Source organism: Pipistrellus kuhlii, unplaced genomic scaffold, assembly GCF_014108245.1.
Source record: "Pipistrellus kuhlii isolate mPipKuh1 unplaced genomic scaffold, mPipKuh1.p scaffold_m20_p_11, whole genome shotgun sequence".
In the NCBI taxonomy this organism is placed as follows: Eukaryota; Metazoa; Chordata; class Mammalia; order Chiroptera; family Vespertilionidae; genus Pipistrellus; species Pipistrellus kuhlii.
In genome coordinates this window covers 41,322,700-41,345,276 of record NW_023425416.1, presented here as the reverse complement: position 1 = coordinate 41,345,276, position 22,577 = coordinate 41,322,700, and the positions used below count along the sequence as shown (strand labels likewise).

General features: G+C 42.3%; 1 protein-coding gene across 2 annotated transcripts in view; it reads left to right on the top strand.

Annotated features, from left to right (window-relative positions):
* The window catches only part of OSBPL10 (oxysterol binding protein like 10), a 201,191-nt gene that overhangs the window by 125,855 nt on the left and 52,759 nt on the right, over positions 1–22,577 (top strand). For both annotated transcript variants that reach the window (XM_036431682.2, XM_036431681.2), the window contains one exon: positions 21,098–21,308. In XM_036431682.2, coding sequence (XP_036287575.1) covers positions 21,098–21,308 — 211 coding nt within the window. The remainder of the gene's footprint in view (positions 1–21,097; positions 21,309–22,577) is intronic.

Sequence of the window (22,577 nt, the reverse complement as noted above, 5' to 3'; positions counted from 1 at the left end):
AATTGGCTGCATTGAGAGAGATTTTCTGTTCGCTTGCAGGGGTCTTCAAACTTCTCTCATTATGAGAATCACCTGGTGGAGGTGTTAAAACACAGATTCCTGATAGCACTTCTTATAGTTGGGATCCGGGAATCTGTGTTTTAACAACTCCACCAGGTGATTCTCATAATGAGAGAAGTTTGAAGACCCCTGGCTTAGAGGCTACCACAAAGGGAGGCTGAAACTTGTTTCATACTTAACTCTCAGGAAATCCGTATTGTGTGACAAAGCCAGTCTTGAGGACAGAGCCAGTCCCGATAGCTGAGGGTATAAAACATACAACCACACAAACACCCAACATGAAACAAAAAAGCTGCTGAGGTTTGTCTCATTTTTAGGTCATTATGAGCCTTTCAATTTGTCGCATAGGCTTGGCATGGGTCAGCGTGGAACCATTTTGTAACAGGTTTAAACGGGATGTTTGAAAGCTTGGAACAGGCCTTAGCTGGTTGGGCTCAGCGGATAGAGCACCAGCCAGAGAACTGTAGGGTCCTGGGTTCGATTCTGGTCAAGGGCATGTACCTTGGCTGCAGGTTTGATCCCTAGCTCTGGTATGTGAGACAACCAACTGACGTCTCTCTCTCTCTCTCTCACATCGATGTTTCTCTCCCTGTCTTTCTCTCTCCCTCTTCCTTCCACTCTCTCTTAAAAAAAAAAAAAATCAATGGAAAAATGTCCTCAAGTGCAGATTAACTAAATAAAATGAAAGCTTGGAAAAGCTTCCTTGAAATGATCTTACAACTTCATAATGGTTTTGTCTTCCTGAAGATAAATTGAAAGTGATGCATAATGCCTGATTGCTTGAAAGCTCATGGAAATGTTTTTGAATTTCCAGATGCTAAAATGCCTTGTCCTTTTAATCCCTCACAGCACCTGCTCTCCATGGTGTGGGGGTGTGGCTCAGTGAAGGTTGGGTGGAACTGGAGTAGCCTGTGTTCTCTTTCTTCTTCTTACAAATGTGACCTTTGAAATCTACTTTTTCATTTAATCACAGTGTGCTTTTAAGATGATAATTACTTAATTAGCTACATCATGATCTGTTTTTCTCAGTTGGTGGTCACTGGCCCTTTAGGGCATAAAGATAGGTTTTAATGGATTGTTAGTTCCTTTGGCCTTATGCAGCTCAACTCAGTCAGTGTTTTTGTGAGTGTACACCTGAAACCTGTGTAAATTTATTAACCAATATCACCCCAATAGATTCAATTAAGAAAATAAAGTGATAAAAGTAATGTACTCTCCTCATCCTATATAATAAAAGGCTAATGTGCAAATCAACAGAATGGCGGAAAGACCAGTTGCTATGATACGCATTGACCACCAGGGGCAGACACTCAATGCAGGAGCTGCCCCCTGGTGGCCAGTGCACTCCCACAGGGTGAGTACTGCTCAGCCAGAAGCTGGGCTAACGGCTCACAAGTGCAGCAGCGGAGGCAGAAGCCTCTCCCATCTCTGCAACAGCACTAAGGATAGGATATCCTACTGCCGAGGGCTCCTGGACTGTGAGAGGGTGCAGGCCAGGCTGAGGGACACCCCCCCCCCCCAAAGTGCACATTTTTTATTTATTGGACTTCTAGTATCCTACATAATAAAAGCCTAGGTGGTATTGTGGGATGCCTTCACATGACGTCATCACAAGATGGCCAGCAGGGGAGGGCAGTTGCAGGCAACCAGGCTGGCAGGGGAGGGCAGTTGCAGGTGATAAGGCCAGCAGGGGAGGGTAGTTGTGGGCGATTGGACCAGCAGGGGACCAGTTAGGTGTCAGGCTGGCAGGGGAATGGTTAGAGGATGATCAGGCTGGCAGGCAGAAGCAATTAGGGACAATCAGGCAGGCAGGCAGGCAGGCAGGCAGGCAGGCAGGCGAGTGGTTAGAAGCCAGCAGTCCCAGATTATGAGAGGGATGCCCAACTACTGGTTTAGGCCTGATCCCCCGAGGGGTCCCAGATTGGAAAGGGTGCAGGCCAGGCTGAGGAACACTTCTCCCTTCCCCCCATGCACAAATTTCATGCACTGGGCCTCTAGTGAGCTAATAAGAACTCAAGTTTACCCTGGGCCTAAGGCTTTAGGAAAAATGCACATTATAATATAGGTCTAGTGAACTACTTTCTGAGTGGAAGACTGAATTTATCCTTTCACGCATGCTAACAAAAACAATGTGATGCTATCAGAAGATGGCAGCACCTCGGGGAAGTGCATCTGTGTTCTCATGTGTCAATTCTTCCTTTATAACCCTGTTCCGGAGACTTCTAGCTGAGTGACTTTTACTAAATGAGAGTTTTTAGCCCCAGAATGTGCCCTCCACATCCATTCTTCCTCTAAAAGCCACAGTGTGCGTACTTCCAGTCTCTGAGGTTTGAAAGAGGTGCATTATGGTTTTTAAATGACAAGATTTTCCACCTAGCATTAAGAGCCAAATCTTTAGAGGAACAAGCTGTTCCAGCGTTAAAAAATGACACATCTATTTTAAAACAGAAATGTTTTCTTTTGCCAAAAAAAAAAAAAAAAAAAGACACACAGACATTTTTTCGTGACATTCGTTTCATGGACCAAGTGAACCAGAATCAAGCCCTCTCCATCATTCTCTTCCTTCTACATTCTGTGACTTGTTTATGAGTTTCAGATGCCCAGTTCCTTATGCCAGCCAGCCAGGGAAGCCTCTACCATATGGCTTAGGTTTGGGGGATCACATTAAAATGAGTTCCAACAAGCGCATCTCTGTTTGCTGCACCATCTGGCCTTCAGACGCGCGTGTAGTAGATCTTTCCTATCTGGGCCCAGTGATCTGCTTTGAATGATGTAAGCCTATTATTATCCAGGAAAGACCGCTCTGTAGGCCACATCAAGTGAGCGAGTGTGGTGCGTGGAGGAAATGGATGTTCGGGGCTTGTCCCAGTTCTCGGGCATCGCTCAGTCCGGCAAGTATCTCCGTGACCTCTGCCTGCCAGTGGGGAGGAGGGGGATGTTACAAGACCCGTCATGCGGCCCCTTGATCTTGATCCTCTATCAGTATTTAGCCATTGGCAGATGGTGGGCCTTAACATCTATGGTTCAGAGACATAAGAATTGGATGTATGTGGTATGTATTGACGCCCTCAGGCAGCAGTTGGTTTGACTGCTCACTTCCCTGATCCTGGCCGACACTGAGTGTTATCATATTGAAGATTTTTTGCAACTTGCTAAGCAGACAAAAAAAATAGGAAAAAAGCATCTACTTGCTCTTCTCATATGCATTTCTTTAATTGCTTGTGAGATTGAAAATGTCACACATTTAATGAGTTTTTGTAATTTTGATATTGGAAATCGTGTTGTTTACAGTTTTATTTCACTGATTTTTACTTAGCTGAAGTAAGTGAAAATTTATTTCTGTGTGGTGGATATCAGAGAGCTTTTAAAATCATGTTTTTTTTTTGTTTTGTTTTAAACATTTAATGTTGTGAAGTATTTATAATATATTAAGAGAAAGGAAATCAATAATGAAAATGTGTACCGTGATTCTAATTTAATAAAACTTCAATGCAGTGCATAAACATATCATTTATATTTAAGAGTTACAAATTTATTTACCCTACAACTCGGATGATAAGGAAGAAATACTCTTTTTGGTGAGCGGTTCAGTCATCTCCATATGCCTCCACCCTGGGAGGGAAGAGAGACAGTTCAGAGAGTGTGTTAGTCTCTTCTCGTGGCTCAGCCAGGGCTTAGGGGTCCTCCAATGGACCTGGCCTCCAGTTCCCTGTGATGCTGCACTTCCCAACTCTCAGCCACATTCTGAGCCACCCCCTCACTGGGCTCTGACCCTGGTAGCATCCTTGAAGAAGCAGTCTCTCCCCTGTGGAGGTGCTCCTGGCTCCCCACTTGGCCCCACCCCTCCTCCCTCAGGCAGCCACTAAGTTCTTGGTCCTTTCCTGAACCTCTGGGGCTGGTCAGACTTCAAGCTGTGTTGGGTGTTGAGGAATTTCAGGTCCATTTCTCTTCCAACACACCCTAACTAGAAAGACTGTCTCTTTCTTGGTCTAGTCAATAAGACCTGAGAAGGACCCCTTTGGTGTCCAGCGCCCCCTACCGCCCCTGGGTACCTTCCATTGAGCCTGTGGATGGGAGCTTTCAGGTCAGTGATTTATAGAACATGATAACACATCTGGTAATATTTCGTTAAATGTATAAAAATACCGGGAGGAAATATATGTTAAAGGTATAAAAATACTGGGAGGAAATATACGAACATGATGATTTTTTTCTCTGTATAAATGGGGTTATAGGTGAGTTTTTATTTTATTCATACTTTTCTGTGTTTTCCAAATTTCCTACAATGTCTGCATAATGTTTTCATAATTCTACAAAACCATTTTTAAATGGAGTGGTTTTTTTAAGAACATAAATGCTAGAAAAAAGGGGCAAAATTAGTTATTAAATATAGTATGCTTTTTGGATTATCTATAATATTTAGGTTTTTAGGTTCCCCTTTCTTTCAGCTTACCTTCTCTCCCCACCCCAAATTTGCAAAACAAGATCAAGAGTTCTATGCCTGTCACCAGCAGATGGAACTAGGCAAGTCAAATTAATAATTGAAGAGAAATCCCTCTAGTATAACTTCTGTGTTTTGACATTTATTCCACATTGATAAAAGTTTTCTTCTTTTAAATAACATTGGGACAAACGATCCTTTTGTAGGAAAAACTTGGTACTTCTTTCAATGTTTTTATGCATGTTGATCTAGAAAAAATAATTCATATTTTATTTAGATTGCCGATTTCTCTAAAAGCTAGACATAGGTTGATCCCTAGACAACTTTAAAATTATTTCAGAATCATCCTTTTTGGTGGAGGAAAAAAAGTAATAATGTGAAAGAAAATTAAAAGAAAAAATATCTACTTATTAGTGTTTTTGTAACATTTTCATCTTTGTCAATTTGCATAAATATTGTTCACACATATATTACACTTGTAGTGGGCAGAAAACTCAAGTGTTTTTTTTTTTAATTAATGTTTTTCCATTTATATTTTATTTATTTTAAAATAAGTTATATTCTACTTACATATTTACTTAAAAATACAAAGTTCTCTGTAATCAAAACAGTACCAATTCTGTTGTTGGGTGTGTTTGCTATTTAAAAATCTTCATTTTCGAAATGATTCTAACACTGTGCAAGTTTCTTGGCAATGTACAATAGTATGTATATGAGCTTTGTAGTGGTGAGTGGATTTGGGGGTGAGTGGTCTGTCTTTGATTTGTTATCTTGTCGATCACCAAGATTGATGTGGCTGACCTGGCTGGTTTCCCAAAAGACATGACATACTAATATATTATTGTCTTTCAAATCTATTACATATGGTTCAAGGGACCAGAGTTAATGAAGTTAAATCAATCCACAAATTGCCCTGATGCCTAATTTTAGCCTCGATCAAATCCCTTTTTTTTTTATGACTTTAAAAGAAAGAAAATTGACAAGTTGAGTTTTCTGTGACACTTGAATATACTTTGATTAGCAGTAAATTACTCAAGGAGGCAAACAGACTACGGGAAATGGAGAACTAAGGAGGAGGCAGCCAACCGTGTCTCGACCACGTAGGCTATGATGGCCATTGTGCAAAATGCTTTTTCATAGTTGTCTCATTTCATCCTAGAAAAACCTGCTAAACAGATAATGCCATCTCTTCTTTATGGAGGAGGAAATTAGAACTGGAGAGGTTATAATCATTTGCCTCAAGTCTCAGCTAATCAGGAAGTGAGCTGCTCATATCTGTGTCTTCAGGCTCAGAAGCTGCTGTTGGTGCTCACATATGGACTGCCCCAGTGTGTGGTAATGGGGGGTTACTGAGAGGTGTGCTTTGATGCATTTTAAATAGAGCAAAGAACTTAGGTGTGTGGAAAAAAAAGAAACTTGAAAAGCAAAAAGAAATCACATAAGAATTCTTTTTGACCTTGGAATGAAAAGACCTTTTAAAACATGACTTAAAAATCTCAAGCCAAAACAAACAAGAAAAAGAGAGTCACATATTTGACTGTATAAAAATAAAAATAAATTTCTCATTGCCAATGTTAAGCTGGGGAAAGGATTACAACTTAGTCTGTTTGCCTTCTTATTCCTTCTTACATCTCCAGACCCTAAAATATTGGAATTCCTCTCTCCTTTGTCTTTAGTCATCCCTTGGGTGATCTGTCCCAGAGTTGTGGCTGTAAGTACAATCTACAATAGATGCTCATGTGTCCAGTTACCTCGTTACACCTCCACTTGGATGCCTGATGGGCATCTCAAAGTCACTAAGTTCAAATACTCAGAACTGAATCTTTGAACTCCTCCCATATCCATTCCCCTTGCCCTGCAAACGGTACCCAAAACTTGCTTCTCTATCTTCCCATGTAAATGAACAGGAACTCCATGCTTCCAGTTGCTTAGATTCCAAACATTGAGGTCATGCTTTGTCATTTATTCCATTTTTCCCCTTATATCCCACATCAGAATTTTAAGAATACTTTCATTATCTTCTTCCTTCAAAATATGTCCAGAATCAGACCTCTGTGAGGATTCCACAGTTACCAGCTCTCACCTGGGCTGCTGCTGGTCTCCTTTCTTTCCGACCTTACCTGCCATCCTGCCCTCAATCCAGCAGCTGGAGTGATCCTTTTAAAAAGTCAGATAATGCCTCCTTTATTCAAACCCTGCCAATGCTGAAAGGGTTGATTCAGTCTGGAACAGGGAAAGCACAAAATGAGCCTGGGACATTATGTAATACCTGAAAGGAAAGTGCTCAAAGACTCCAGGGTGTGTGTCAAAAAGATAATGGAGGTAATAGTTTATAATGTGTGCGATAAAAAAAGGTAATCCATGAGTCTGTGGCAAGAGCTAAAACGGAAGTGGCAGGTGTTAGGGAGGGAGAATGTCAACTAATAAATGTAGAAAGAATGATAGAATTAGAAAGTCCCCATTTTGCAATCCCCAAAGAAATAATTGGTTTAGACAAAGACCATTAAGGCAAGCCAAATGGTTTGTTGAGTTGCAGCCCTGGCTGGGAGTTTCCCAGATGTTATCTGAACCTGGCCCCAGCCTGCAAAGAGGAGGGAGAGACCAAGGTGACAGGTTTAACCAGTAAGGAAATTTATCTCAGAGCTTTGTCTTGGCTGGCCGCTAGGGGAGTAATTTCCTACAATCGCCTGCCAAATCTTGAAAGTTTATATAGAGGCCTTCACTGGGGTCAGTCATGTACCCAGTCCAGATATCTTATCACCACATTTCTGTCTCAAGGCTGTATCCTTATATCAGTCTCTGGGAACAGGGAAGGCAAGCTGAGTGCATATTTCAAAGCTCAGGGGAGGGAGAGAGGAAGGAGTTTCTGACTGCCCAGGGTCTGACTTATGGATCAAACCATGGCCAACATTTACTTGATGATGTTCCCCAATATTGTTAAGTGAAGGTTGTTGGGGAATGGGATGTTCATATGGTAATTGTGTAGGTCTCTCTCTCTCTCTCTCTTCTCTCCCCCTCTCCCCCTTTCCCCCTCTGGGTTACAGAAAATACAGGAAGTAGAGAAACAAGGTAACATCCCAATGAGGGAACAATCAAGACAACTCCAGATTGTGGGACCTCCTATAAGTCTTTGTCTCTTCAAATAGAACAAAATGGACAGAGACCTTATAGTTTTAAAGAGACTCCAGCAACATGTCAACCAAATTTTCTACATTGTGGCCTTTAATGTCTTGGACAAGCAGAGACATCTGAATATGACTTATTATTAGAAGATTTAATGGAATTATTTTTAATTTTATGAAGTGAGATGGTGGAATTGTGGGCAAGTAGAAGAATGCCCTTGCTTTTAAGGGAGGCATGCTGAAATTATTCAGGGATGACTATCTCTGATTTAATTTCACATGTTTCAGGAAAAAGAAGTGTGTGAGACACACACACAAACACACATATACACACAGATAAAACAAATATGGTAAAGTGTTAGCAGTTGTTGAATCTTGCTGGCGGGGTTTCTACTCTTTAAATTTTTCTGAATATTGACATTTTAAAAGAATACACCCACCTAAAACAAATACAGACATACCTCATTTTATGGCACTTTACAGAAAATCCCATGTTTTCCAAATTGAAGTTTTGTGGAAACCCCCTGTTGATGAAGTCTATTGGTACAATTTTTCCCCCCAACAGACTTAGATGATGGTTAGCGTGTTTTAGAATAAAGCATTTTTTAAAAAATCCAGGTATGTACATCATGTTTTAGACATAATGTTATTACATACTTAATAGATTCAGTATACTACAAACATTAACTATGTGTTTGGAAAGCAAGAAATTTGTGTGACTCTCTTTCTTGTGACATTCCCTTTCTTGTCATGTTTGTTTTCTCACAATACTCACTGTCTTGCGGTGGTCTAGACCAGTGGTCACCAACTGGTGGTCTGTGGACCACTGGTGGTCCGCGAGGTCCGAAAGGTTGGTGACCGCTGGTCTAGACGTTACAAACAGTCCAGATGGCCCTACACGTGCAGCCTCCTCCTTCCCTCTCTGCGTTTTCTTCACCTCTTTTCTCTCTCTGACTGGAGTCCAGTTGTCCTTGAGGTTTGTTGGCCACACCAGGCTTGCAGTCACCCCAGGACCTTTGCAATCCAGTCACCCCTTCTTCCAGGAAGACCTTTCCTTTGGCTCTGTGCATGTCTTCCTCCCATTTCCTTGAGGTGCTTACTCCCCTGTTGTCTTAGTGACATTTTCCTAGTGTGCGCTTTGAATAATGATAATGGCAGCGTTTATAAAAAAGTACATTTTGTTTTCAAAGTTGAGCTATCCGCTGTTCAAGTGTGTACAGATTTTGGGGGACATCCTGTACTCATTACATTGTCTTGCTTACTGAGGGTCTGTCTTCCTCCATTGGAACATCAGCTCACGTAGGCAGGGATTTTCATTGGTTCACTCATTGCTGTCCCCCCCTTGCTGAGAAGAGTCTACAGTTTAAACCTGCCAAGGCTTAAGATCCTTCTCACTTTCTTCCCAGAAACTTTAAATAGCCTTAACATACACACACATTGCCTCTGTGAACTGTGGGAAAAAAAAAACACACACAAAAAAACAAAAACAAAAAAGCCAAAAAAACACACAATGCTACTTAAAGGTAGCACAAAGGAATCCATAGGCAAACATCATTTAGCAACTGAAATGAGTTTGGACTGTGAAATCCAATAAAATCTGTTGTTCAAAGGCTGCCCAGAGAATGATTTACCCCCAAAAAGAGGTACTTGAGAAGCTTTATTCTACATCAAAATCAATACCTTTAAAGCTTTAGGATCATGTCTTTGAGTATATTTTTCTGAACTGGGATAATGGCAATGATGAAGATTGTTCCAATTTACTGTTCATCACAGAGCTTTAACATCATGAAGTCAAGTTAAGCTATCTCTTTTGTAATGAAGATAATGGTGAATTAGAAGTGTTTTCTTTACCAAACGTGCTATAATTGCGTGTGGAATGGTTTCCTATACCACACACATACACACACACACATACACACACACACACACACACACACACACACGTAGGACATTATATATTTCCCTTTTGATTTTGAGTTTTTGTATTTGATAATTCTAGGCTTTAAAAATATCTTAATTTAAATACATATAGTTGATCCCCATTTGTCATGGATTCTGCATTTGCAAATTTGCCTACTTGTTGCAATTTATCTGGAAGCCTAGGAGCGGTACTTGAGATGCTTAGCTGGTCGTTCACGGACACATGTCCTTGTCGTGATATATTTGTGGTATATTTCTTGGTGATTTTGCTGTCTTAAGTGGTCCCCAAGTGCAGTGCAGAAGTGCTGTCAAGTGTTTCGAGTACAGAGAGGCTGTGATGTGCCTAGTGAAGAAAATGTGTGTGTTCGATGTGCCTTATTCAGGTGTGAGTGAGTCAGCGTGCTGTTGGCCACCCACGAGTTCAATGGTAATGAAGCAAAAATAAGTTACATCTAAAAAAAAAAAAAAAAGGCAGAAATTCACTCATTTGTATGCAAGGCCACTCTGGAAAATGCCAAAGTAACATCTATAGTGTGTGATGAAACTATGAAAAAGCAGCTAAATCTGTGGATTCATAAGATAGATGCTGATTAAAAAGTGCAGTGGACAACCCCTACCCCACCTAGGCCTTCCCCACACTATTGTCTGTGTCCAGGGCATATAAGTATGCGAGTTCTTTGGTGTTTACACCAGTGAAACAAATTTGTTTTACCAGGGCACTGGCAAACAAACCTATATGATGCAAATGGCATTTCAGCTGATGAAAGTGAAGAGAGAGAGGTCGGTGCTTGCTAATTCGGTGTTTGTGGTGACTTTATGGAGCAGAACTCCTGCAAATGAGGAGAATTGACTGCAGTTGACTTAGCAAAGTTATTTTCAAAAATAAATAAGGTAACCACTTACTTTTTACGATGGAAAGGCAAATGATTCTGCAAGGGAAGTGTAATATGTTTTATGTGGGATATATTGCTTCTTAAATAAACAGATTTAATGATGTTCAGCTAAAATGAGAGGATAGAAATTCCTTCTCTGTGTTTACTTTCCCGCTGGTGTTCATCACCACTGTTAACATTTACTGAGCGTTTCCTATAGGCTGGTCAGTTTTTAGCCGTTTACATGGAATCTCCTTTGCTCATCAGAATAATCGTCAGGGTAGTAGCGGCAGTAATGAGAACCTCATTATTGGGCTGTTTCAGATGAAAGTGTTCACTGATGTTCCAGCTAACACACAAGCCTTCTTGCAAAATGCATTTTTTAAAGCATCTGAAAATAGTGTGCATCCTTATAACTCATGAATATCAGAATCCTAAATTGGGTTAGATGTAAGAACAGTCCACCCATCCACCCATACATCCAACACACATCTGTCCCACATCTTATGTGAATAAGTCCCTAAAGGCTCCTCCCATGCAGAGTTCCCTGTGTTGGCAGAGGATTAGCTGATTGATTCAGTCAGTATGTTGAGCCCTGGCGTAGGTACGTATGGAACTAATTAAGAGTTCCTTTTGCGTGTATAGTTCTATGAATAGCGATCACAGGCTATTCGCATGCTTGCACTTACTTTCTTAAAAAAGCATATGCCGAAGTCATGAGGAAGTGTGGAGGAGTGGGAATGGATTCGGGCTGGCACAGTCCCATCGCTGGAAAGCAGTTTCCAATGCAGGCATCTGCGAAAGGTGGTTAGTTCTCTTGGCAAAGCACAGTCTATTACATATTACGATTCTGTCTCACACTCGAGCACCTAGAGGATGACATTTTAAGCAGTTTGTGTTCAGGAATTGTGTTTTCTCATCTGTAAAACAGTGAGTGCAGCGTCATTTACCCAGTGGGGATACAATAAATATTAATTACTGCTGGCTTATCCCTTAACATAATTTTCACTTTCAGATGAATGAAGCAGATTCCTGATAAATGCGTTTGTCTCTCTCAAGTTTCATTTTTGCCAAGGCTCCAACTGTGTAAAGCATTCGCCTGGAGGCATAACGTTCTTGTCCAATTTCCCCCCTCAAGTGCCCTTTGCAGATGCATATTTTCCCCTGCAAATAATTGTCACTAGTGAGATTAACGTTAGCTGGAAAAGGGAACTATGTTGTTCTGTTCTTGTCTGCTACTTTGGGTAGATATTTGAACTGAAAACAGTAAGTTTTAAAAGAAATCATCAGGCATTTACCTGGTAGAGCCTGGTTTAAGATAAATACAGGATGGGACAAAAGTAGGTTTACAATTGTGAGTACGTGAAATAGTTTATTCTTATTATTTATTAACTAGAGGCTTGGTGCACAAAAATTTGTGCATTTTGTGTGTGTGTGTGTGTGTGTGTGTGTGTGTCCCCTCAGCCCATCCTGTGCCCTCTCACAGTTCTGGACCCCTTGGGGGCTGTCTACCTGATAGCTTAGGCCTGCTCCCTGGGGGATTGGGCCTAAGCTGGCAGTCAGACATCCCTCTGGCAGCCCAGGAGCCCTCAGAGGTGTCAGGGAGCGGCCTAAGCCACAGCCGGACATCCCTAGCACTGCCAAGGAAGCAGGGAAGGCTCCCACCACTGCCACTGCACTCCCAGTCATCAGTCCAGCTTGTGGCTGAGCAGAGCTCTCCCTGTGGGAGCACACTGACCTCCAGGGGGCAGCTCCTGCAGTGAGCGTCTGCCCCCTCGTGGTCAGTGCACATCATAGCAACTGGGAAGTCGTTCTGCCGTTAAGGTCAATTTGCTATTACCCTTTTATCATATAGGATTATTGTATTTTTTCCCCATGTGAACAACTGTCAACTTAACTTTTGTTTTGTCCTATGTGTGCTACCAAGCTGAAGTTAGAATATAGATGTCTAGTGTTTTCTTCAGGAATTCTCCCTGCAAAATAAAAGAATTTCCCAGAGTGCAGAGTAAATATCCAAGAAGCTTAGAGGTTCTTTGCCATAGGCTGTGTGTGTCTGAGGGATTCGAGTGAACAGATGTAAAACAGGCTCAGGAAAAGGGTTGCTTTTCATCCTAGCTGATCTGTGGTTTGTGAGGTCCCACTCTGTAAGGGGAGCAAACAGATTGCCAGCCAGTGTTTGCTGGGAGATAGCAGATCAACCAGAAGACGTCGGGAATGGATCATTAGACAGCGTTTTAGTCTTTGTTTTTTACATGATGAATGTCTAACAGTTTCTGATTAGAGGACTTCTGAGGGAAACTTCCACATTGTCTGCAGGACAGGTCCTCTCACCCGTTAGCCTTCAGTGTTTGTGTATGAATCACGTGTTCTTTTTCTGGAGATTTGACCCAGGAAGGATTTGTGGTCTGACCTGTTCTCATTCAGTTGGGGGTTAATTGTCCCAATGGGTAAGAAGCTTGCTCCCAATATTCCACTTTTTAGGTGGAAGGCCATCTACCATCTAGGGGAGCAACGAGCCGTGTGTGTGTGTGTGTGTGTGTGTGTGTGTGTGTGTGTCTGTTTGTGGTGTGTGAATGTGTGTGTGTGTGTGTGTGTGAGATCTTGCTGTGATCTTGAATCGTCTGTAGAGCAGTGTTTTGTGTGCCCCCTGAGAAAAGGGGCCGAGAAGTTTAGATTCAGAACACTGGACTTTAATCCCAACTTCTCCACTTTCATGGACCATGACTTGGGCCCCAAGGTTGTATAAAAGGAGAATCAGTAACCAGCTCTGCCTCGTTGGCCAGGGCAGAGCTGGGAGGATAAGAGATGATGATGTGAAAGCACTGGTAGAGCTCCCCTTCCCCCAAATGTGAAGTGGCCTCGCTTCTATTATTCATGTAATTGGCTGTTACTGTAAATGGCTTTTATCCTTTAGATAAATGAAGACAGTGAGAAGAGACAGGGAAATGCGGGGAGAGCAAAGGGCTGCTTTGCAGGTTTCTCCTAAGCTGAAATGCTGGGTTAAGTCAGGGGCGGGGCTTGGGCAGGCTTGGCAAAGGTGGACAAACGCCCTTCCCTTATCTGGTGAGTTCTGGGGAAAGAATAACTAGGCAGTTGGATGAGGTCCGGGTAGAACTGTTCCCTCTGGTACTGTGAGGGTGGGGAACTTTGGGGGCTGTTTCCCATTGTTCCCTTGACCCTGGACCTTTTATGAAAACACCGTGGCTTCTTTGAGACCTTTCTGGATCCTCGTAGTTCTCCCTATGGTCCTTCCCACCCCCACACCCTCTTTTTCAGGACTCTTTCTCTTCCATTGCTGCAGACCCCTGACCCATCCCCACCCCTGGCCTTCCACATTGTTGCTTCCACCCTAGTGAAGGAAACACTCTCTCTGGTCCCTCTTTCATTTTATTTGCTTACGTTTTCTTTACCAGATATGGAAACTGCTTTTTAAAAAGGTAATATAGTTAACATAGAACACTGTATAAATTTAAGGTGTACAACTTGTTACTGTGATATCCTATATAATAAAGAGCTAATATGTTAATGAGACCAGATGGTGGAACAACCTTCTGGAAAGGCCTTCCGGAATGACCAGGGGCAGGGCCATGAAGCAGATGGGGCTGTGACGGCCTACCCTTGCACGAATTTCATGCACCGGGCCTCTAGTATTTATATTGTATATTATCATACAATTTCTATTGTAGCAATACTGTATTTTTCATCCTTATCACATTGCACAATTATCTTTTTTTTTAGTGGTTGGAAAAATTAACAAGCTTGATGATTATAGTACAATATTGTTGTCTACAGTCATTATTCTGTGCAGTAGGTCTCTAGAACTTATTTACTAGGTGTTGCTGGATATGGAAACTTCATAACTCTCTTTATCCCACATTATACAGGGACATGCCCATTGAATTAAAACAATGAATTACTGGTTTTGTTTTTGTTTTTTCTATGAAATTGGGTAGGAAAAAAAAAGATGATTTTAGAGAGCAATAAGAAAGAGAACAGCTCACACACTGTTAAGGGGCTACAAATTGGTACAATTATTTTGATGGTGAGTTGGCAGTATTTATCAAAAGCCTTAAAATTAATGTTAAAGCAATTCCTCTTCTAGGAGTTTATTTTAAGAAAATCATTACACATTTATGACGAGATTTAGCTCCAGCAAAGTTTGTTGAATTGTAATTTGTCACAGAGAAGAAAGTTAGAACTCATCATACTGCCCAGCGGTCGGGAATTGGGCGATAAATTGTGGCACATTTATGTGATGGAGTGATCTGCAGTATTTTACATAGTATTGTCAAAATGTATTCACAGACTAAAATTTATTGACATGGTATATGGAATAAAAGAGGTTACAAGCATGTTGTGCAATCATTTTCATAAAAAGTAAGAGTACATTTATATGCATAGAAATGGAAGTATATACACCCCAAGATTTTAACATTTATTTTCTCTGGTTTTGAGTGAATGTTATTTTTTTTTCTTCTATTTGATTAATTTTTTCTGTGAGCAATATTACTTTTGCACAAAGGGGGGGGGGGGGGGAAGAATGACAGATATTTTTAATGAAAACAAAGCAGAGGAGCTGCTGTAGAGCCCTGGCCTCAAGCATTGTGCCTGGGAGGCCAACCTGATGTCCAGGTAGAATGTGCCTCTATCTGCGTAGAGCTCCCCCTTTATGTCTGAGTCTTCATGTGTCTGTCTTCTGAGGCAGGATTGCTTCCAGAATCTGAGAAACACACAGATCATGACTGTGGCGAAGCTGTGTGACCTTAGCAAGGGCCTCTGAGCTGAGATTTCCTGCCTGCAAAATAAGGGACAGACCTGACAGGGTCATCAAATTCATTTGGCTATAAAAGTTATTATCTCATACTAGAGGCCTGGGGTATGGATTCATGCACTGGTGGGGTCCCTTGGCCTGTTCTGCACCAATCTAGGACCCCTCAGGGGATGTCGGATAGCAGGTTTTGGCCCAATTCTTGCAGACCTGATTCAGACAGGAGGGAGCCTGATTCTGTGCATTGAGTGTCTGTCTCCTGGTGGTCAGAGCATGTCATAATGACTGGTCAACCGGTTGTTTGGTCATTTGGTCATCTGATTGCTTAGGCTTTTATATATATAGATTTTTTAGCATCAGTATAGGTTTGCTTTCTAGGAGTCTATACGAATGGAATAGACTCATCCCCACACCTTCATAAAGTGTTTTTGAAGTGTGTGTGTGCATGCACTCGTTTGCGTCCACAGTTCTGAATTTTGCCTTTGTCTTTTGCTGTTGACAAATGTTGTTGTTGATAAGACAAAGGGACTTGACCCTTCACCCCTGTAAGGGAGCACACCACCTCTGTGGGGCATTGGGAGTGTCTCGGAGAGGGGAGGGCAAAGTTAGGATTAGAGAATTTGAAGTTTTCTGTACAATACAGGGATTAGGTAAAGATTAAGATAGAGCAGTTCAGGATTGGTGGAAACAGTGAGGTAAGGAGTTTTATAGGTTACAAACTATGTGATGGTTTCCATTATAGAGTTGATGAGTATTTCAGGAGGTTTCTGTATTGAGTGTCAAAGCATATCTGGGATATTAAAACATGCTAATGAGGGTAGTGGAATAGCAAATCTATAGTAATGGAGACAGTAAACCTGAGTGTGTGTGTGTGTATGTGTGTGTGTGTGTGTGTGTGTGTGTGTGTGTTGGTTCTAAAGCTCCTTGAAGCATAGCTTTCACACTTAAATGAGGACTTGAGCTAAGTGAAAAGGTGTCTAATTTAGCCAAGGACTGATCTCTGCATGCCTCCTCTCACCCCCCATTGGGGATTGAGCCTGCAACCCGGGCATATGCCCTGACTGGGAATTGAACCATGACCTCCTGGTTCACAGGTCGATGCTTAACCACTAAGCCATGCTGGTTGGACAAGTGCCTGATTCTTTACATAAGGGGAAATTTAAAAGGGGCTCTAGAATTACACCAGGCTAAGGTGAAATGCCAAACCAGGGCCACCTTGAAGCTGGCATCAGATTCTTTAGTCTACTTCCAAGCAAGGTAGATTGAGTTACGGATGGAACCCAGGAATCTGTGAACCCAGGAGGCAAGCAGTCCCGGTTACTTTAGGACAAGGAATCTGTGTTCAGAGGTGTTTGACGCTCACCCTTTGATTTCTAATGAATGAGGGACTAAGCTGGTGTTCATTGACATCTGGCCTGTCAAGACTGGGCCTTTCAGGCGCCTCTCAAACCTGCTCTGAGGTTTGCAGCTCAGCGCAGTCTGAAGCAATCAAGGCAAATGAAGCCCCTCTCCCCTTCTGCCTTCTTCTGTTCTCTCTGTAGCCAGACCCAAGCTAGTTGAGCTAGATGACATTGGGTCTGCATCTGTGCATCTTGGTTTCAGCTTTACTGAAATCAGGCAATAAAAATAAAAAATAAAATAATAATAATAAAAAGCTGCCGCCACTGATTTTATTAGCATTAACTCCCTGGATTTGATTTGCTGGTGCACATGCCGTTGTTTGTGCTAGATAAATGGGCCGTAGAATTTCCCCCTCCCTGTGAAGTTTGCGTTAATGGTGAAGTTCAATTTGATTTAGAAGTACATGAGTTTACAACCTCAGAGTTGACACTCCCAGAGGGTGGATCTCTGAAACGTGCACCTGTGTCCCAAGAGGGTGATGTCTCTCTTTATGGACGCCAAATGCCAGGAAGAAATGAAGCTTAGGCATCCCTCTGTTGGTTTTTCAACACTACCAATGATTAATGTTGCTGTGCTTGGAAGAGGTGTTGGGAGCTCGGATTTGAAATTTATGTAATTAAAGTGACTCAGTGTTTCTAAAGCCTGGGAGCTGCAGGAGAGGCTGCTTGTCACTGGCCGTGCTTTGTTCTTCTCCCGATGGGCCCCGGGGAACCTGGATGGGGAGAGGGAGCCATTCGGAGCATTGGCTGTTGCTGTTCTTGTTGCTTACATCTTTCCAGTGCCGCGTTCATCTTTTCCTATGTGCCCTGAATCAGATGTAGATATGGAAATAGCTCACACGTGTTCTTCCAAAGGCGGATGAAGATTCCTCATCGGTGCCTCCCAATCTTGGAAACGATAGCACAGTAATAACTCGGATGCACAGCTCTGAGTCTGGGCATGCGATGTTCCTTTTAGGGCTTTATCTCACATTTTTGGTGCCTGATGAGGCTAAAATAAAGTGAAGATTGGTATTGATTGTGTCATTCAAAACTAAAGTTCTATTTCGCTTCACGTGGAAAAAGGGGAGAAAATGGATCTCGAGGAGGAGTCTGCTGTGTGTGAAGCCTTGTGCTAGGCTTGTTTCAATTTTAGGGCTCAGGTTACCAAGAAAGATTGGAATCCATCCAGTGCCTGGTTCTCTTTTAAAAATATATAAATATAAATTATATATAGTTTTATTGATTTCAGGGAGGAAGAGATAGCAACATCAATGATGAAAGAGAATCATTAATCAGCTGCCTCCTAAATACCTCCCCTAACCCCCCCAGTGGGGATTGAGCCCGCAACCCAGGCATGTGCCCTGACCGGGAATCGAACCATGACCTCTTTGGTTCATAGATCGATGGTCAACCACTGAGCCATGCCGGTTGGGTGAGTGCCTGGTTCTTTACATGTCTCTAGCACAGGGTAACTCCAGGGGGCACTCTTGGCATTTCGAGCTGGAAAGTTCTTGTATGGGACTGTGCCCTGACTTGTGGGGTATTTAGCACTCCTGACCCCTGCCCTCTCAGTGCCAATAGTTCTCAGACATTATAACTGTCAAATGTACCCACTGCTGGTTCAAATGCCCCCTGTAGCACGGCATTCCTGATGTTGGCTCTGGCAATAGGCTTTCAATAAATACTGTTTGAACACTTTTCAGAAAGCTGATATGTGGGTTCCATCTCTGGGCATGTGCCTCTGTTGAGGTAGACTAGAAGATTTTGTAAGTCAGTTTTGTGTTTTTATTAGCTGAGATTTACATAATATTTTATGCTTGTGAAATAACAAGTATTTATCCTATTCAATATCAGCGGAATAAAGTTACTTCTTGTCATTGATTAAAAACATATGTATCCCATAGAGGTGATGGCTTAATTTTACTTACCTTTTCCTCTTATGCATTATTTCATCATGCATAATAGTCAAGAAACATATGTATTTTACGTTTCCTCATTCCATTTTCTATTTCCTTTCAACACATCATTTTCCTAAGACAAGATTTTGTGGTAGGAGTTTACAGAAATGCTGATTACAACAAATAGCTTGAACTCCACTTTTCCCTCGCTATTAGCAGCTCTACATATAGCTGGCTGTCAAAGAATACATAAACATTTCATCTTTTTTGAAGTGAAATTAAACCAGTTGATAGTATTTCTTGGCAAACCTAAACTGATAATGGAGGTATTCTTCTTTGCCAAGTCTTAGCCATATAATACCAATCGAGCATAATGACTTCTGTAGACTTACTAGTAAAGGTGTCATAAATGCACCTTTGAAAGGTCTCTTGCAGCCAAAACCGGTTTGGCTCAGTGGATAGAGCATCGGTCTGTGGACTGAAGGGTCCCGGGTTCAATTCTGGTCAAGGGCATGTATTGTACATTGGTTGCGGGCACATCCCCGGTGGAGGGTGTGCAGGAGACAGTTGGTTGATGTTTCTCTCTCATTGATGTTTCTAACTATCTATTCCTCTCCCTTCCTCTCTGTGAAAAATCAATAAAATATTTAAAAAAGAAAAAAAGAAAAAGAAAAAGAAAAGGAAAGGTCTCTTGCATTTGAGTGACAGAAGAGTGAGATTTGGGAGTCATGCTTGCATGCATCCATTCATCCAACAGATATTGACTGTACTTGGGATCACGGATATAATCTCCGCTTTCACCCTAGCACAAATGAACATAAGAGAGAAATTACAAGTTGGGTTGGAAGGGGTAAGTGCTATGGGGGGAAATTAGTTGGTAAAGATGATAGGCATGCCAAGGGTTGGGCTGGAGGTGCAATTTTAAATTATGTGGTTCCGGAAGTTTTCTTCAGAGGGTGGCTTTAAAGCAAAGAGCTAAAGGAGAAGTGAATGCTTATTGAGCCCCTTTATGCCTCTGGTACTGTTTCAGGAGCCCCAATGGCTAGGTGTAACTCTGTAATCTGCAAAAAATAATATGCCTGTCCAAAGGGTGGATGTCACATGAAGGCGAGAATTTGGCAAACCTTGTCTGTGCAATATGTTCAGCACTGATTTAAAAAAAAAAAATCTTTTTAATGGCACCTATCTTGGGAAGTAGGATTGCAGAGGATAAACTTTTTTTTTTTTTTTTTTTTTTTTTTTTTTTTTTTTTTTTTTTTTTTAAAGCAGATAAGTACACAGACTGCTAGAAACCCACAAGACTTTGTTTTCAAAAGGAAATAGAAAAATAAGGCTGAGCCTGGAATGAGGTTTGTGTCCAAGTCCAGTGGTCCAGACAGAATGGTTGCTTCTCCCTAGCTGGTGACATTATGAAGCTGACAGGTATCCTGTGGGGATGACTGTGACAAAGCAGGAGGTGTGGCTCAGATTAAGGATGGTTTTTTTTTTGGGGGGGGGGGGGGTTGGGGGGAGCTTAAAGAACAGCGGAGCGGGATCAGGTGTTGGTCCCTGTGCTTTCGCTGACAAGCCCTGGGTCTTGGGACAGTTGGTGTAGCTCCTGACTTTTCAGAATGACCATGAATGTGTAATTTCTGTGCATCCTCTTGGTTAGTGAGATAAGTTTTAAGACAGGAAGAGGGAGATAACCAGTAAAGGCCTTTTCTAGTTCTTGAGTTCTTCTCCTTGATTTGTAAGTTTGAAGATACAATTAGACCAGTAGCTCAGGAATTGAAGCCAGGTCAGAAAAGATGGTAATTTGGGGGTGTTTTAGCTTCAGCCGTATATTGTAATAATAGGGCTGGCTCTGGAATCCCTGGGTGTCCCTTCCTTCCTGGCATCTTGCGTGATGTTAAGAAAATCACATCCTACTTGGTATTTTGGGGGCTGGCTTTCCTCCAATCTCACTCGTACAAATCGCCAGCCCTATATTTCACTTGTTTCTTAAACTCCAAAAAAGACTGCCATGGAGTTAGTAATAAGAGCTGGAGGAAAAGCAAGGTATTGACCTTGCTCTAGGCAAAGCCCAAATTCTTCACTCTCTTGTTTAGCCTTCCATAGTGAAAGAACCTCAAAGATGGTCACAAGGACTTCTACCTGTAATGAATTTATTGACTGATGGCCCTAATAGTCCCTTTCAGCTCCGAAGTTCTAAAAGGCTCGTGTCATCAGAGCTAAAGATGTGTGCTTTTGGATAGACAGGTTTCACCTGGGCCTACATTGTCAAAGGACTCATGTACTGCCCAGCTGGCTTAGCTCAGTGGTTGAGTGTCAGACTATGAACCAGGAGTCATGGTTCGATTCCCGCTCAGGGCACATGCCCAGGTTGCAGGCTCAATCACCAGTGTGGGGCATGCAGGAAGCAGCAGGCCAATGTTTTTCTCTCATCATGGATGTTTTTACCTCTCTCTCCCTCTTCCTTCCTCTCTGAAATCAATAATCTATTTTTTTTTTAAAAAAAGGACTCATGTACTAAAGACGATCTGAGCTGACCCTGGCAGCAGTTGTCTGGGTGATGATGGTTTCTCTCTCCACTTTTCTCCAGTCCTGTGGTTTAAGCTCTAACTCTCCCCTCCTTGATGTTTTCCCATTGTGTAGATGATGAACCAGGTGGAAGGCCAGCAGAAGAACCTGGTGCACGCCATCGAATCTCTGCCAGGTTCCGGTCCCCTCACTGCCTTGGACCAGGATCTTCTGCTCCTGAAAGCTACCTCCGCCGCCACCCTCAGCTGCCTCGGGGAGTGCTTCAACTTGTTGCAGCAGAGTGTGCACCATGTCGGCCAGGCAAGCCACAAGCCAGTGGCCTCAGGTGAGACCTCCCAGCGGGCAGTTCTGTGCTTACAAATGAGTCCTATCGAAGTGTGTGGGTGGGGGCGCCCCCCATTGCCTTCCTCCTTTACACTCATCTCTTATCCATCATCCATCCATCATCCATCCATCCATCCATCCATCCATCCATCCATCCAAGGGTTTCTCCATTTATCCCTCCCCCTTTCCCTACCCAGTATGAGATATACTGCTCTCTTACCAATCAGAACTATAACATCCTATGAAACATCTAACTGACATGTTTACAAGAACTCCTTTTAGATTTGCTCGCATCCTATTCTAAATTTCATTCCATTTGTCATGTGTTTAAAATCCATCAGTAGGCAGCATCTGGTCTGTTATTCCTAACAATGCCCCGGGTGTGTGTCCACCACGTTATACCCAACACTCGCTGATGATGGACAGGCATATGGCTTCCTGCTCTCTGCCCCGCTCACGTCGCTGCAGTGAGCATCCTCCTGCCTGTCCCTTTATGGACCTGTGTGAGAATTTCTCTGGAATACGTACCAGAAGCGTTTCTGTTATTTATCTAGAAGTCAGAGATAATAATCCACTTCCTTAAGATGCCTCAGTCCTTATTGGAGGAGGGTTTAATCAATAAGCAGATATAAATATATTGATGAAGATTAAGTTCTGTGATAAAGGGGAAACTAGCTTGAGGTTGGCCACGTTTAACTTATAAAGTATTAGAATGAAGAGACTCACAGAAGCTTCACTGAGCTTTGTTGACTGGGATTAACTTATTAATGAGGAAATGAGGGCACTAAAGCTGTGCTATGATGATGGTCTATATTTCATACTTTCCTCAAGTCTCTTTTGCTGTCTGTTTTACTAAGATCAAAAGGGATGTTGGTTTTCCAGAATAGACAGTGTACGGGTCATTTGGGTTTCTTTCTGTAACACCCACTATCATTTACTGAGGTTTGATTCTACCAGTGTTTGGCCTTCGCTACATATTTTCTGAAATCTTCATAAAGTGGATATTATTATGCCCATCCTTTAGATGAGTTGCAATGAAATTACTTGTCCAAGGTCCCCCCCTCCTGCTAAGAGGCGAGAGATGGGCCCACTGGGGCGTGGGCACACGTTCAGAGTGAGGCTGGAGGCTTCCCAGTGCATTCCCTCTCACACTGTAGCATGACTTCTAGCTTCTGTAACCCAAGAGGCTCCTTCCAGGGGTCTTTCACTGTCAATGTAAGCTTGAGCCATTTCTTCTTCCTAGACTTAATCCCTTATTTCATTCCTCAGG